This window comes from Schistosoma mansoni (genome assembly GCF_000237925.1).
Source record: "Schistosoma mansoni, WGS project CABG00000000 data, chromosome 1 unplaced supercontig 0210, strain Puerto Rico, whole genome shotgun sequence".
NCBI lineage: Eukaryota > Metazoa > Platyhelminthes > Trematoda > Strigeidida > Schistosomatidae > Schistosoma > Schistosoma mansoni.
In genome coordinates, this window is record NW_017385995.1 from 366,445 (window position 1) to 383,934 (window position 17,490).

At 38.0% G+C, this 17,490-nt stretch overlaps 1 protein-coding gene across 1 annotated transcript; it reads left to right on the forward strand.

Moving 5' to 3' along the window:
* Positions 1-6,351: 6,351 nt before the first annotated feature.
* Smp_096810.1 (hypothetical protein) lies at positions 6,352-16,676 on the forward strand (the record flags this gene model as incomplete). Its single annotated transcript, XM_018792869.1, has 5 exons — positions 6,352-6,621; positions 7,911-8,411; positions 13,508-13,747; positions 15,357-15,627; positions 16,450-16,676. 5 exons carry the CDS (start codon positions 6,352-6,354, stop codon positions 16,674-16,676), a joined length of 1,509 nt encoding a protein of 502 aa, XP_018644428.1.
* Between the last annotated feature and the right edge of the window lie 814 nt (positions 16,677-17,490).

A 17,490-nucleotide genomic window follows, 5' to 3' on the forward strand; every position in this document is an offset into this window, starting at 1 on the left:
GCCATTAAAACTGTAAGAAACTCGATACTAAAGGCAGCTAATCTCCAGGACAGTCCATGCCAATGTATCCGACTTAACAAAAAGCATCAAAAATACTCGTGCCCTATCCTGTTTAGATTCGATTCCCATTTATTAGCGGAACGTTTGAAAGAATCTGAACAGCTAGTCTGTGCGCATACGAAGTTTAAAAACGTTCGTATAGTCTCAGACAAAACCACCAATCAAAGACTAACACAAAAGCGTACCATGAACGAAAATAACATTGTTGAGGTCACAACAAATGTGATCGCGCCAGCAGCTTAACCCACTGGTGCAGCTAATCTACCTCATGTTAGTCAGTGTACTGATATACCAATGCAGTGTGCTAGCTTGCCTCTCATACCCCTAGTGGCCCTAGATAACCAGGACATATCTGATGGAGACACTAATGTCATTCTTTCCAGTGTAATATCGGAAGCCCACAATCAAACACCTGATTTTATTGTGATGGCTCATAAAAACACTGCTAAACCTAAAAAGAATATACCAATTAAGAAGAAAGTAAATAAAAAACCTTCTAGTTCTAAACCGATTACCAAAAATATTTCAACGGCCTTACCAAACAAAAGTATAATTTCTGAAACCATGCTTAACCCTACTCATCGTAAGGGAGGTTATAAGGACGCATTTCGTTCAAACGTTACACGAGACGGCCACTACAACCATCATGTAAGCAGGCCTACTATTAGACAGACGGCAATGAATCAACGTGCCCCATGGTTTCCCCCAAATGTTATAAATAATAAACTTGCAAGATGTAACGCAACCCCAACATGCAGGCACCTGTCCTAATTGCCCACCAAAATAAGTACAACAAATTATTCAACCTTACCAAAATAAGGATTTTTTTCGGCCTCCAGAGATCCCTTGTTCCACTAGCACTACAATTCGCTCATGCTGTAGCCCATGCGATCCGGCAAACACATTAAACCATAGTCCAGGCATAGCTAGAACTCATACCATCGATAAGGATGCTCTCGGTTTTTTTACACTACACACTCCCTTTTTAAACTTATTACTTATTAACGCACGTTCACTTCTGAACAAAATTTCAGCCTTGAGAACCTTAGCCTTTCTAGCCAAGCCTTCTTTTATACTTATCACTGAAACGTGGTGTTATCCAGCAGTGGCCGATTCCGAATTAAATATCCAAAACTATCGACTCTATCGCTGTGACAAAGAAACTAAGCGAGGAGGCGGTTGTCTTATATTTGCTTTGGATACCTTAACAACTAACAAAGTTGGAGATAGTATCCTGAGTAGTTTACCAGAATCGATCTGGATATCAATCAATACCCTAAATCAAAGTCTACTCCTAGGTTGTATATATAGAGCTCCTGATAGTACTGATAATTTGAATGATCTTATTATCAATGCATTTATACACGCATCTACTCTAAACTTCAGTGTTAAGATTATCACTGGCGATTTCAATTATCCTGGGATTAACTGGAGTACCGGTAGTTGTCAGTCAAGCAATGATGAATTTTTATCAATCCTTAATCTGTACTGCTGGTCACAGTGGGTTCGTACCCCAACAAGGGGTGATAATACACTTGATCTAATATTTAGTAGAGATATCATTCCCCTATCTGTACAAGTATACAACGAGTTTGAAAGCAGTGATCATAGGATAGTAGCTTGTGCTCTCCCCATTTATCCCTCCTACAACCGACCAATTCAAAGAACCTGCAATTATAGAGACTATAAGCATGCAGACTGGGACCTCTTGCGCTCACTGATCAAACTCTCAGACTGGGATGAATTCTTCTCATGTAATAGTCTGACAGATGCCATCAACATATTCTATTTGATTGTTAACTCTTGTCTAGACTCCTGTGCACCAATTAAGACTTACAGGATTAGTAAACCTTACGAATTATATATACCAGCTAAATATCGTAATAAACTGACGCCTAAAGAAACGTTATTTTATATCTAACGACTTCACGGCAGTCACACAAATAACAATAATTTTTAACCAAATTAAAGAGAAACATAGGTTAAAAGCCATCAATGAAGAGCTATTAGCACTAAGTACTAACTCAAAAGTGCAAAACCTAATCCACCTTTACAATAAACATGCTAAATCAACTCAAAATGTTGATATACCATGCATCCTACATAATAATAGTTTTATATATGACCCAAAAACTATAGCAGACCTTTTCAGTGGTAATTTTGCAAATGACAAAGAATCCATAAATGGCTCTGTTTCTAGAGTTATATGCATGACTGGTAACTCAATTAAATCTATCTCCTTCACATGTCTGAAAATTAGTAAGGTTATAAATAACCTCAAGGTTTCGAAAGGTCACGGAGCAGACGGGATTTCATCATTTCTCTACAAAAATATGGTGGTCCAGATATTACACTTCTCCTTAAGCTGTTTACTCTCTCTATGGAATCAGGCTCTTATCCTGACCGTTGGAAAACCGCGTACATCATACCACGTTACAAATCCGGAGATAAGACTGACATGAACAACTATCGGCCAATAAATATTACTCCAGTTATCTCTAGGATTATGGAAAAAATTATTAGCGACGAACTATCCAACTATTTATTGACTGAACAATTTATTGATGATTCGCAACATGGATTTCTTAAAAATCGATCCTGTATGACATGTCATTTTGATTTTTTTTAATTTAGTCTATTCTCTTCGTAGCCAAGGATATCTAGTATTAGTGCTATACCTGGACATTTCTAAGGCCTTCGACATGGTCAACCACCAACTTCTCATAGGTAAACTCGCATCTTATGGGGTCCAAAACCCGTTACTAGCCTGGTTTGATTCCTTCCTCAGCAATCGACATCAAATAGTTAAAATCAACTCTTCATTGTCGAATGCCGTCCCTGTTAGAAGTGGGGTAATTCAGGGTAGTGTCTTAGGTCCTTTGCTCTTTTTAGTTTTCATTAATGATATTTGTGAGTGTTTTAGTGTGGGTAAGTCCATTTTGTATGCAGACGATCTTAAGGTGGTGTACTCATTTTCTTCACATGAGCTGAGCAATATTCAAAATTGTATCAGCACGGAGCTTAACAAGGTAGCACACTGGTGCTCGAAATGGCAACTGGAGCTTGATACAGCTAAATGTGGATGGTTATGCTTCGGTGATACATCACTCAACCTCGATCTTACCATAAATGGTGAAATGTTATCTAGGTTACACACAGTAGTAGATCTAGGACTTAGGTACTCCGACGACTTGTCGTTTACTGAACAGATAATGAAACAGACGTCCAAGTCTCAACGCCTTATAGGTTATATAACTCGAAACCTTCATAACAGCGAATCTCGTATTCTAATGTACAAAGTCTGTGTTCGACCACTCCTCGAATACTGCGCGTTTCTCCTTAGTAGCACGCGCATAAAGGATAAATTAAGACTGGAATCAGTACAGAGACGATTTACACTTCGTACTCTTGGAACTGATAGTGTCTTGACATATAATTCGAGGTGTAGTAAACTAGGGCTTGACCCTTTATGGAAGAGGAGACTCAAACTTAACCTTATCTTCTTTTTCAAAATACTTAACAAACTCTCCTTCACATCCAGCCAGGCGATTCAATATGCTAAAGCTTCACATTACGACATTCGTAACTCCTTGTCTTTAGCGAAACAAACATATTCTAGATCTTCTCTCTATATGAATTACTTTACCTGTAAGTTTTCTAGGCTCTGGAATAATCTACCTCAAACTATGCGTAGGTTAAACTCTCTCCCATTGTTTGTTCGCTCAATTAATGCCTATTGCTCCCCTGAAAACGCATTAAATGCTCTAGCGCCTGCAAGTGTATCTTACTCCACAAGTGAGATTATCGGAACTTTAAGTGTTTAACCTCTTACTTGCTATCATTGTTTTGTTGTTCCGTGCTCCTTGCTTTTATTTTACTTTCTCTAGTTGTAGATAATTATCAATAACTCGCTCTGGCACTGGAAATAACCTTACAGAACAACGTTGATTAATCATCAGGCTATCCACTTAAGAAAAAATGACAAGTTCCCTGGTGTTGCATTGGCTTGCCGTGATATATGCCATATATAAACTACTTATCAATTACTAAACCAGCAAACATAAAACTTTCTTATATTTCATGTTTGCTCTCTACATTAAATGTTGATTTCTATATCAATCTGATCATGCCTGTAAACTGGTGTGAATTCTGTAAATATTATTTTCAGAATATATTATTATTTGGTCACACTTTTTATTGGATATTATCTTGTCACTTCGCTCATTTTATGATTATGTTCCTAGGCTACTATGAAAGGTTCAGGAAATGCAAATGGAAGAACCCAGATTGTGAACTTGTTTCCACCCCAGAGGAAATATCCTAGCACTATGAGGAGACAGTAGTACTGCATCATTAGTGGAGGACGATCATGATGTAGATCAGGTACTCTCAAATTCTTTTGGCAATGTATGTATGTCCTCTCCTTCAGTTTGTACAACCCCTCCACACACACTGGATACTATGACCATTAAAGAACTCAATGTCTTTGATCTGTTAAATGGGCGCGGTATAGTCAGATCCACGAGACTAGATGAGATACATTCTAGGTTACTGAAGGAATTAGCTAATTTTGTCGCAAATCTTCTAAGCATATGTTTAAATCTGATTACAACCCAGGGCTGATTACTAAAAGATGGGGAGAGTGCTATAGTAAGACTTGTTTTCAAATCAAGAACGAGACACGAACCCGAGAATTATCGACCTGTAAATCTAACCAGCGTGGTTTTTAAAATTTTACAGATTATTGGGACATTGTTTAAGTACCTCGGTGAAAACGGGATTCTTTCTGAAAAGCACCATGGCTTTAGAACATGTTATTTGTCTCATTAACTTACTTGTAGTCCGTGAAAGTTGGTATGTTCTTAAAGATTAGAAGTTACTTATAGATTAAGCTTACATTCACTTCAGCAAAGCTTTTGATAAAGATCCTCACAATCAGCTATCGTATAAGCTAAGTAATATAGGAATTGATGGAAATTTAGCAATGTAGATGGAGAACTTCCTAGCTGCGCATCAGTTAAGAGTATGTATGGACCCTAAGTTTTCTAGATGGAAATCTGTGCTTAGCAAAGTATATCAGGATACAGTCTGAGGCCTTGGTTGTTCCTCCAATACGTTAATCACCTTCATAGTATCTTACCATCAACGCTTTTGTCACATGCTGACGATGTCAAAATATAGAGAACGGTAAAAAGTAAGTATGATAGTTTAGATCTTCAAAACAACCTGGAAAATCATCTGAATGGTCCAGTCGCCGATAAATGTTTTCAAGAGCATTATGATGATCACCGAAGTACAAATACATACACGGTGAATAACATTGAGCTACCTGTTGTCCAGGTACACAATAACTTAGGAGTCGTAGCTGTCTAAGACTTAGAAACTACGACAGACTGACATGCGACTGCTACCAAAGGTTTTAGAACCATATGGTCAATACATAAAACCCTTATCCATATTGACACTAAAATATTTTTGAGTACGTATACAGCATTCGTTCAGCCTAAACTCGAATACTGCATACAAGTGGCTAGCCCCTGCTTAAAAATGTGGCAGTGAGCTGTTGATAAAGGTTCAAAGCACCACAACTAAGCTGATTCCCGGGATAGAAAATCTCTCATGTGATGCTCAACTAACTAAACCAAACCTTTTTCTGTTGTCATATAGAAGAACCAGAGGCGATTTGATCACAGCTTTAAATTACTTAGTGATGAACTTGAATCTGATATGTCCCTACGTGTCTCGTCTTCAAAATGGAGAATTAACGAGGTCACTCTGGAAAAGTTCACAGAACTAGAACAAACTAATTGCCAGCTGACTATCAATTTCCCATGGAACCATCAACGGATGGAATTCATTTTAACAACACGTGATCGAATCTCCATCTGTGGACACTTTCAAGAGAAAGTTGGATCGACTGAGAGAACACCATAACCAGGATTACCACAGGCCATGTAATCTCCTGTTCTTTTCAATCTGAGACGAATAGTTTGTTTTTGTATCCACCTAAAATTCAACTGATGGGATTACTTAAATGTAATCTTTGTCCTTAATGTAGTCTCCCATAGTCTAGTAATATTAATCAATTCTTCTGAGATTTGTTCAACTGAGAGGCCAGGCTTCACACACTGAACTACAACAATGACCTGAAATCATACCATTTCCTCGAGAAGTGACTAAAAATAAATAACCCTCATTACTGAAGACTGAAGACTGAAATACTACTTCGTCACAACATTATTGGATATTGAAAGTTAGTTGTAAAGCGCCATATTTGTGCTTGGTGCGTTAATGGCGTTGACTCTTACGAACTCAGTTGAACCGTCGTTTGACTCTATTAATTTCTCTTATGGACTCAGTAGACAACAAGAACGTAACAGGAAAAAGAAATTAAGGAAAAAAGCTTCACTGAAGCGGCGTAGAGAGCTGAAAAACCAGCCAAATTTGTCAAATGGGGTTTTAGACTATCCTAATGGAGTGCATGAAGACGAAGGAAGTGACCCTGAACCAGAAGATGAAATTATAGAGTTTCAATATAAAGGGCCGTTCGAACGCTTCAAGGTGAGTTACGATTGGTAGGCTATTGTCATGTTTAGTGATATGTCATTATGTTCATTGAAAGTCTGCTTCCGGACATTAAGGATTGACTGTCACGTTTTAGAATCCATACGGCTTGAATTGAGCGTAAACACGTGATATTAATTACCTATTTTGCAATCGATCATTAATTCTGAATATTTGTCTTCATGTGAATAAAGACTCAGATTTTGTTTATTCCCGCCATCTCTAGACTTAAATAACATCCCACACTATTCATCAGCTGTAAGTCTTTATTTTCCTTCCACTCTATGCGCCTGTCAGTGCTCTTCATTCCAAACTATTTAAACCTTATCCTCTACTCATGTGCTTCAAATTTCACGGTGGTAGACGTTCGAGATAACGGGTCTTTTTAGTCCAACACAAATCAGTTGCGTTACCGCTATTCCTTGCCTTTCATACATTGATTATTACGAACCTCCAAAATAATACTTTGTGATTCGGGTTTTACGATTGCTTGACGCCACCACGAAATGCATGGGTTCGAGACAACGATCTTAAACTGAGAGAAGTTATTGACACGAGACTGAAAAGTGTCTCGGAACGTAGAGATGACTGCTTTTTTGTGTTCGGTTTTGGAGTGTTTTTACTTCGAAGTGCATCGAATCAAATTCCTGTGTTTCTAAAATGCTGCCGTTACGTGATGTTTTCAAGATTAACGATTTTGTATTCAGATGCTTATTCGTTATAATCTGAGTGTTTGGTGTCATTTCTCCTGGCTCATGTTCAGAAAGACTCGGTGATAACATTGGACGGTGATAGGGTTGGACGCCTTAATTTTAGTTGTCTTCTGAATCATACTTTCGACGTTAGCTTCCCATTTTCTGATTCCTATATTAATTTCATCTCTCTTTTCTAACATGGGTTAAGCACAATCGCTACAAGTCTCACTGTATTTGGCAAACTGATCGAAATATATTCAAGAGAAAAAAGTTTAGCAGGTTCACCTTTATACCATTAGCAGCTTTAAGGAATTTTCTGTTATCTTATTTCAGAACATTCCCCTTAATCTGCAGATTGCTTCCAATCTCTTAGCTACCAGAACTTAGAAATTTAAGTATTTACAACATCATATTATAACTTGTAATCATTGTTTAGGGCTTCATCACATGAATATATATTCTTCCTAATCGTTCCTTCATTTTTTGTACACTTTATTATAAATTATTTACTTAGTTGCTTTCCTAATTCCATCGTACTAAAAGTTTGCAAAAGTCCCCCTACTGAAGTGTTTATTCTTACTTTATTTCTAGTTGGCTGATGATGAGGCAGATTCTGTTCCCTCTAAACCAGTATCACATACTGACATCAATTTGAAGGCTCGTACTGCTGCACTTCTTGCAGAAGAGGCTTCAGCAAACGAAGCCAGGCGGCGTTTCCCAAGTCAAGATCCTGAATCGAATAAAGGTCCACAGTCCAAAGGTGGTTCTGCAGGGGGATTAGATTCAGGGTCTAATGGGATTGAGGCACTAAGCAAGAAAAAGTTAAAACGTCTCAACCGTCCTAGCGTTGCTGCACTCAAACAGATGGTAGCACGTCCCGATGTCATCGAAATGTGGGATGTCTGTGCCAAAGATCCACTTTTACTAGCTTTCTTGAAGGCATATCGAAATACTGTACCAGTTCCCAAACACTGGTGTGCAAAAAGAAAATATCTACAGGGTAAACGTGGTTTCGAGAAACCTCCTTTTCGCTTACCCGACTTCATTGCTCGCACAGGAATAATGGAGATGCGACAAACGGTACAAGACAAAGTGAGTTCCTTAAGTCCTTTCCTTTAAATTTGTATATTTTCTCTTTTATCCTGGTAACCGTCATCTACATAATTCCCAAGTTTTGTTTAGTTTGGTTCTGTTAAAGTGTAGTTACTGTTGTGGCAACAACTTAAGTCAATGAAATTCTACGGACTTCAAGCTGCTATCTAGAGTATCCTCTGTTTCTTTTTTAAGTATTGCACGTTCAAAAAATGGAATAGCTTACAACATAGCTAAATGTATTTATGCTCCTAAAACAAATGCTACCGTTGATACATAGTTTCGGTTGTGTGAATACCTGTTTGAAGTTTATTTTGCCTCATACCTCCAACAGCACTCAAGACCACTGTTCAAGACTATTGGTAAATCGGTATATTGTTCAGTAGACTTGGTTTAACAGAACTACATACTGCTCCATCATACCTTGAAATTCACGCCATAAAACATTTGACGAAACATGTAAGTCTTTAAGTCACATTATGTTGATAACTTTTCCCTGTTTAGTACTCTGAGACTGCTTGAAGTTGATGATATATGAAACAGATGATTTCTTCATGCATATTTTCGTTGTGAATACGAAGTTCGAAAAAATTAAGCTTAAATCGGCAACAAGAGAGCAAGTTATTAATACTCATTTGGAGTTTACATTCATTCAAATTTGATAATATTAGAATGTATCTACTTAGTCGTCTGGACTTATTTATTTATTTATTTAAACACAGAAATATTGGTACGAGGAAGCACCAGATACATATGCGCCATACAAATCTCATCCGATTTGCTTGAGGGCTGTGATACTGCCCAGGTGCCCGAACTGAAGCAGGTGGTTTTCTTAGGGGTCCACACCCGGAACCTTTGACCGAAAGATCTGATCCACAAGGCAGTGGAGCATCGTGAGGAGATGCAGTCCCATGGTAGCCGGTGATCAACGATTGATTCGTACGCCATTTGTTCCCTCAGGATACTGGAGCTCATGTGCACCATTGGTTTGGAATCAGGGTTTTCCAACTCCCCTAGGTGGACTCGCCTTGTCCACCAAACCGGTTAATTTATTTTATTTATTTAAACACATAAATATTGGTACGAGGAAGCACCAGACACATATGCGCCATACAAATCTCATCCGATTTGCTTGAGGGCTGTGATACTGCCCAGGTGCCCAAACTGAAGCAGGTGGTTTTCTTAGGGGCCCACACCCGGAACCTTTGACCGAAAGATCTAATCCACAAGGCAGTGGAGCATCGTGAGGAGATTCAGTCCCATGGTAGCCGTTGACCAACAACAGGTTCATTCGCCATTCGTTCCTTCAGGATACTGGAGCCCATGTGCACCATTGGTTTGGAATCAGGGTTTTCCAACTCCCCTAGATGGACCCTCCGTGTCCACCAACCCGGTCAAAGAGCCGGACATTCACTTTTCGTCCTCTCAATTTCGTAAACAACACCCCCGCCACGAGAAGGCAGTGAGTAGGACTTCCCTGGCAGAGGCTATATATTCGCTGGCCATGTGAGAGCATTTCGAGAGGGAGAGTAGACTCTCCCCACTCTCGGCCGTACCAGGGCATTTGGGGGCAGTCGTCTGGACAGGGAAACAAAATTAACATCGATTAATGTCACAAATGAGTATCAGCGATTTGTGAACTTGGAACGTAATATCACACTTGTTCAGTTTGGTGGTTAGAGCTGCACTAAAGATAATGCACTTTATCGGAAAACAAACTCGGTCGCGTATGTTCCCTCAGGAAGTTCAAGTTTGAAAAGCGAATTTCCTTTCCGAACGACTCCACATTCTCCATGCTGGGGCTGTAAAATGTGGCAATTTACCAAGTTCTGCCCTTTCAAACACCATCGACACCATTGGTCGTAAAGACGGCCATTGCCAACCTGGAAGATTTAACAAACCAAGAAGCCGACCCACAAGTAACATAGCAATGACGTCCTAAAATTTACTTGTGACCAGTCAAACGAAAAGACCGATATAGAGAAGGTTTATTAGCCCGCTAATCAATGACTACTCTGCACACTTACAGGTAAATGAAGTCTGACGTAACCATCATGGCATATGAGATTTGGCCATCGGTGGAACAACCTATAACTAAACAGGAAAATAAATACTTGTGTAGGTAACCTGCCATTGTCAGGATTATTTCAATATGTCGTTTTAAAATCCCGCGTTCAACTATAATGTCATTCTGTTTCACTAACTCTGACCTGAACCTTATTGGTCTCGACTGGTTTGACAGTCTTCATTTGGCTGACAATCCACTATGTATACGGATGATTTAATGAAACTGCTGAAACCGTCCGACGATGTTTGGGAATCAGGTCTAGGTTATTACTAAAGTGTTCAAGCAGCGTTACTACTAGACCTTAACGTCTCTTTTGTCGCAACTTAAAAAATCCATTCCTTATGTACACCTGGTGAAAGTCAATGAGCCCATACAATTAGTAGAAGTAGTTACTTCAAAGGTAGTAATATATAAAAGAAAGATTGTGGATAAGAATACAGCACAGCAAGAAAGAATTAGAAAGAAAGGTATAAAGTAATTTTAACCTCACGGTTTAAGGGAAGACAAAGAGTGTATATACCTACGCCATTGTGATCGATTCTGAGCCATGTCACCCAGAGTCTCCAACCATTGGTTACGATAGTCACGCGGTTAGAGGTGGTCTTAGTGACCTGAGAGCATGACCGCAGTGCCCAAGGAACAAATTCTTGAAACCAGTCACGCGACATTTTCCTGGGTAGTTTTCGTGTTAGCTCCATACTTGTTGAGACCCTACCGCCGGGGACGGAAATCCGTGGGGTAAGGTGTAGTGTGCATTTTTAGGTCTATCTTTTCTAACCCCACCCTTTGTGGGAAGACAGTATGTGTCATGCTAGTTGTCTGAGGGAAACATCTTGCTGCCGTCACACCTGTGTACAATCAGCGGCACGACTTCACATTCAGACCTTGGGTTTGCTGCTTTTAGTCTTACCGCTCTTCAACCGACCTGCCTGAAATGGTAGGACCTTTAGGAACGATCGTTCCACCTAGTATAGCTCGACCGGCCCATCACGACAGGCAAACCCAGTCGCCACGTCAAGGTAACAGAAACAGTCGGGTTGTTTTTGAATGATGATTTAAACGACAGAGATGTCTTTATAGTTGGATTATAGTACAACCATTAAGGCACTGGCTTCTTTTGGAAAAGCTTGTTACCGACGGACGCAGAACTCATGGATTTCTGCCTACGAGTCCCAGAGACCAGTTTTCATTTGGCTGTCCAAGGCCACTCGTATGATATGCATCATTATCTAATATTCGAGGAGTAACTTCATACTTGGACGGTATCTTGGTTGTTGCTAAATGACCTACAGACCTTTGCAGTCGGGTTAGGACAATTCCACAATAAAAACGGGTCCCCGCTGCGTCTTAAAAAGTGTAATTTTTTGAATTCACTGGAATACTTAGGATTTATTTTGACACTTGAATAAATGAGTGGCTAATGGAAACCGAAAAACCGGTGATGGCTACGTTTTCTACGGAAACCTATGCAGTAATTCACTTGTCCAGTGCCATTTGAGCACTTCTGGCGGCTGTGGAGCACATTCAACAAGCACTACTCAGCGACTACAACTCAGAAAGTCAAATAATTTATCATAAACTGGCAGCCGAAAAGAAACCAAATGCGTTCGCTGTCATATGACACGCAGTCAAATGAACAAGCTCAACGTTTCGTCAATACATTCAAGAGGGTGCTTCTAGAATCAAATGACATGTATTTCCAAAATTCTAGTTTTTCATTTATGTATAATGTTACGTCGCGAAATATTGCGTATTGCGATAGGACTACACGAATTTCTACCGATTGACCAAATTCAGATATCCTAGTACGACCCCAATACTGTTCCCCAAACTCCAGTAAATCAGAACACAGCCGTTAAATGAGAATTGTTTATGGGGTCCGAAGCAGAACAAAAATGACTTACAGACAAGGCATATTTATACAGTTAAGGTGACTATGAACAGTAACCAATGGAAAGAAAGGACATGTAAAGGTTATAATTAGGACAACTCAAAATTGACCAATAGGAAAACGACACGTAAAAGTCGTAGTTAGGACAACTGTAAATAATGACCAATAGGAAGTAACATGTGAAATATGTGAAAAGTCTGAAAACATACGACTTTACGTTCGAGATAATTTTTGGGATATTCCTGTGAATATCCTAACATATAACCCCACTCCTAATGATGCAGCTCCAATAATTTATCACCAGTGAAGACCTTGATGAGTCGAAAGCTGAAAAACCACACCATCCTGCGTCAGCAATACCTCAAATATCAGCCAGTCCCCCTAAGATTCCTATCTAGTATGCCACTGTTCGTCCACAACTCCCGGTCTCTATAACTGACGAATAGAAAGGTATGTAATAGGAAGCCGTGGAAGGACGTCGTATGAAGTAGCCGTAGGAAAAGACAGATAGACCAAACATTTTAATCGGTTACGTAAGACAATTATTTTCTGGACACATATAGCCACAGTAATATTCTCGTGCTTTCTGGTTACCCTCGTTCTGCCAACCCACAAAGAGCCAGGCAGGTCAAATCCCTGAGTTGGATTTATGAGCGAGGAGATAGTTTGACTGACATCGGCTGAAGACAGTACTTTTTCAGGTAAACCCTAGAGTAGCTTGCTGTTAATTGGGAATGTCAAATCTTCAAATTTTAATTATTCGGAAGACATCAAGCGTATGATTATGTATTAATTTAATGTGATTTTCATTTGTTTTGACTTCCAGTACACTTTTATTGTATTAATTAACCCCGTATGATTTCGCATGACTTTTACTTGTGTTCAGTATGGTATTCAATTGTATTAATTCTGTGTGGCAGTTTTCCACTGTGAATTAATCTTCTTTGATCTATATTAAATAAATCTTCCTGATAGGTTTGTCTTTTGGAGTAGCTGGGTCTAAGAGAGAATGGAGCTGTGGTATTCCAAAATCAAAGTTAAGTCATTGGTATTATCACAGTCATACTAGTAAGGTATTTTAGTCCTTAAATTGTAAAGACTACAATAATAATAGTTTCATCTGAAACTAATTTTCAGGATTCTGACAAAACATTAAAAACAAAAATGCGTGAAAAAATTCGTCCTAAAGTTGGAAAGGTGGATATCGATTATCACAAATTGCACGATGCTTTCTTCAAGTATCAAACCAAACCCAAACTGTCAATTCATGGCGATCTTTATTATGAAGGCAAAGAATTCGAAGTAAAATTGAAGGAGAAAAAGCCTGGTAATATGTCAGATGAGCTTCGGAATGCTCTAGGTTTACCATCCGGCTCCGTAAGTTTTAAGTTTTTACCATGTGTTCATAGATTATTTATGTATTATTTTATCATATCGCTTACGGATCTATAACCTATTGGAGCAGAACTTTTCAGAGCTAAGTTTATTTTTATTAAACAGCTTTATCAGCATTCTTTTCAAACAAAATAAAATTCCATTGGATTCCTGGTTCCTTTTTACGATCTGAGATGCTTGTATGATGCCATTTGTTCTTATTTGTCACATACTGTGCTATTCTCAAGTACCGTTATTTACTAATTTTTACGTGATATCGTTTAGCTCTGTTTCATTGTCTTATTCGTACATAAATTAGGTAGGACTTTGCCTTGATTTGTTTGAAAACGGCTGATAATATCACGTTTCTTTTAAGATTAGATACTGATTTGAATATAATTACTCAGAATCGTATGTTGATTCTATCTTTAAAACAAACAACTTGATGGTTTTTTATTTTGGTGGTGATCAAAGTTTGATAGGATTTTGATAAAATAGTATAGTTTTGATGTGTGTAGGTATCAACAAACTTGCTCGCATTTTATAGGATGACATAGATAATTTAAGGTTGCGTGCTATTATTTTAATGTAGTGGGTCACAAGTGTGAATCAAATTAATCTAAGGTGATTATATTTTCTAGATTTTTTTGCGGTTTATACACTTCATTAGTTTTTTTTTATCATGATTTCAACCTGATAACCCTGAATACATCAATTGTGGTTCACACCATACATCGAATTTCCGGTTTCAACTCATTAATTTTTCCTATTTTCAGGGTATTAGTTTTGATAGTCCTGATAAAGGAGGAGGATTCGGCATGGGGTTAGCAACCCCATCCCGTAGAAAACAACCTCGCTGAAAAAATCATTTAAATAGTTTTGACGATTCATAAATGTACACGATTCGAAAAAATGTGATATTAAATGTAATAATGAGCAAATAGTTGTTTCGCAGTAGACTATGAGATATTTAATGTTCAGAAGATAAAATAATCGACTATTTAAATCTAAGTAAGTATATTAAATTCTGAACTCATTATTCGTTGTGTGAAGTGCAAACTGATGCACGAAGGGACTAAATTTGGGCCGCTTCTGAGATGTCTTAGTTAAGCATGTAGTGTCGGTTGCTATGTCAAGCTCACGTAGCCTATTCTAGCTTCCAGACTGTCCAAATTATTCATTCTTGAATCACATTTTGATCTTGTTAATTATTCGCTTATCAACCTTGACTGTTTTTACATGAGTGTATGTGTGTGCATTGCTCATCTTACTCATCACATATCTTATTTTTGCCTATGAATATCGATTAACATTTGATTAAACCTAGTTGGCTCACTCCCCTTCTCCACTGCGCTTCATTTTGTTTTGCTTCGCTTTCTGATCAACGATTATACGAAATATACGTATTCAAAAATTCATTTTCGTATTTGACTTATTTAATTCCTTTTTTTGAGTCGATGATTATATGCTCGGATCGGCGACATGTATATATCAGTAAGGATAGCCACATGACTAAATTAGATTGAGATAATCCAGGGCCATTAAAAGTAGATTATTTTCCCATTCTCCTAGTATCGAAAGTAAAATAAACTTTCTGCAAATTTCACTTCAGGGTGCTGAGCGATATCCTCCTCCATGGTTGATTGCTATGCAACGGTATGGTCCACCTCCTTCGTATCCCAATTTGAAGATTCCCGGTCTAAACGCTCCTATTCCGGATGGTTGTGCATTTGGTTACCACCCTGGCGGATGGGGTAAACCTCCTGTGGATGAGCTAGGACGTCCCGTTTATGGAGATGTGTTTGGAAATGGAGGTAATATTGCCGGTGTACCACCACCCCCACCCCCACCAACCACTTTTGAGGATGCTGATGAGCAAATCGGTAGGTTTTTTACATTTTTAAAAAACACACTTCACTATTTCTTAGGTGATTCTACAGTTAAAAGCAGTGTGTCTTGACGACAACTTAATGTTAGGTTTATTTGAACTTGTTACATAGAATGCTTTAGATTAGGAATAAAGCTATTTAATATCAGGTCCCATATCAGATCAAGGATCCATTTAAATGTCTTACGTGAATGTAGATATTGATTGTTGTAGCTTTGCTGGAAGATAGTAAGTATTCTAGCTGGTATATTTAGTTTGCCAGTTTACTTCTCTTGTTATCTAATCAAGGCAATGTTTATGAACATTTCTCTTATTTTCAAATAAATGGTTGATATTATTATAATCTTGACGCTTATTTTGTGCTCATTTGTTTCTGTATACTGAATCTGATAACCAGTGATCATTAATTTTTTGTTACAAGAGTTATACTTTCTGAGTTGATACTGTTTAGAATAACAATTTTCAATTATGTCATTGTTAATGGGAATTAAAGATGAGTTTAGGTAGTAATTTTCTTAGCGTTATACCTAGCGTTTATTTTAGAAAAGTGGACTAGAAATAACCAATCTATATACCCCTCCCTTTTGAATACGAAAGAAAGGTTGACATTCGATTCATAATATTAAAGGCAAACAACCAGAACGAAAAAATTGCTAAGATTGGTGTAAATACAGACACTTAAAGCAAAGCTATTTAACAATCTCGAAGTCTGGATTCGAAGTTCTTTCCGACAATTTCGAAAATATTTGGGACTTTGATTTTTTAGTATAATATATACCAACCGTGTATTGTCACGTATTCTTTATTATGAAATCAGCTCATGGAAATATCAGTTATTGGGGCGAGTTGGAATCTGATGAAGAGTCTGAAGGTGAAGAAGGTGATCAGGATATGGATACAGACGATGAGAGTGATGAAGATCAAGCAGCAACATCTGCAATGGCTGAAAGTGAAGCCAAAAAGATGCTTGTTACTTTGCCAAGTGCAGGATCTATTCCTCGACCATTAGATGTCGGTGGCCTAGTCACACCTGCTGGAGGGTAAGCTCTCGTTTATTACCATTACTGTTATTTGTATCCTGCCATAAGTTTAGCGGCATAAGATCATTCAATATTGTCTTTAGCCAGAGAGTATAGTCGCTAGTGTTCAGTATTTCTGGTGTCAACATATATGCATTATTAGATTTCAAGACAAATATGAAATTAAAAACGGGATTTTTCGACTAGATATCAGAATCACTCTTATTGAACTAGTTTTTATTATGTCTGACCATAGGAAGTTATCAAAATTATTTAACTTGATGAATAAGTCATGTTTATCGGAAGTATTTCAACTATTCTTAAGCTTTAAACTCCATGAAAACCCCCCAGTACTACTCATCTTCATCATTCTTCAATTAAGTTATAAGTAAGCAATAATCTTCATTCCACCAAGTTCATTTCGTACGATTGTAGTCAGGAATGAGCACATTATCAGTTAGAATATCCACCATTCGTTTGACGACTATACTGTACTCTCTTTTCGTGGAAATAATCTCTTCTTTTAACGTAACAGATAATTCTAGGAAATAGGATAACAGATCTTAGAGATGATATAAGTGCTCTTAAACTAAAATTAAAATATATCGATAACTTTTCGTTTAATCGTATAAAGAATATTGTAAAAAATCGAGCACCCGCTTAAAATTAAGTCCGAAATAATAATTGTAACGAGAATCACTTTCACTGATTAAAACAAACGGTTTAAAAGATAATCATTTATTATAAAAGTTAAGCAGCTTTGCAAGCTTTGTATTTGATCATCGGTTGGAGTGGACCAACTATTGTCGCCTTTATTAATGGCGAAGAAAGCATGTTCT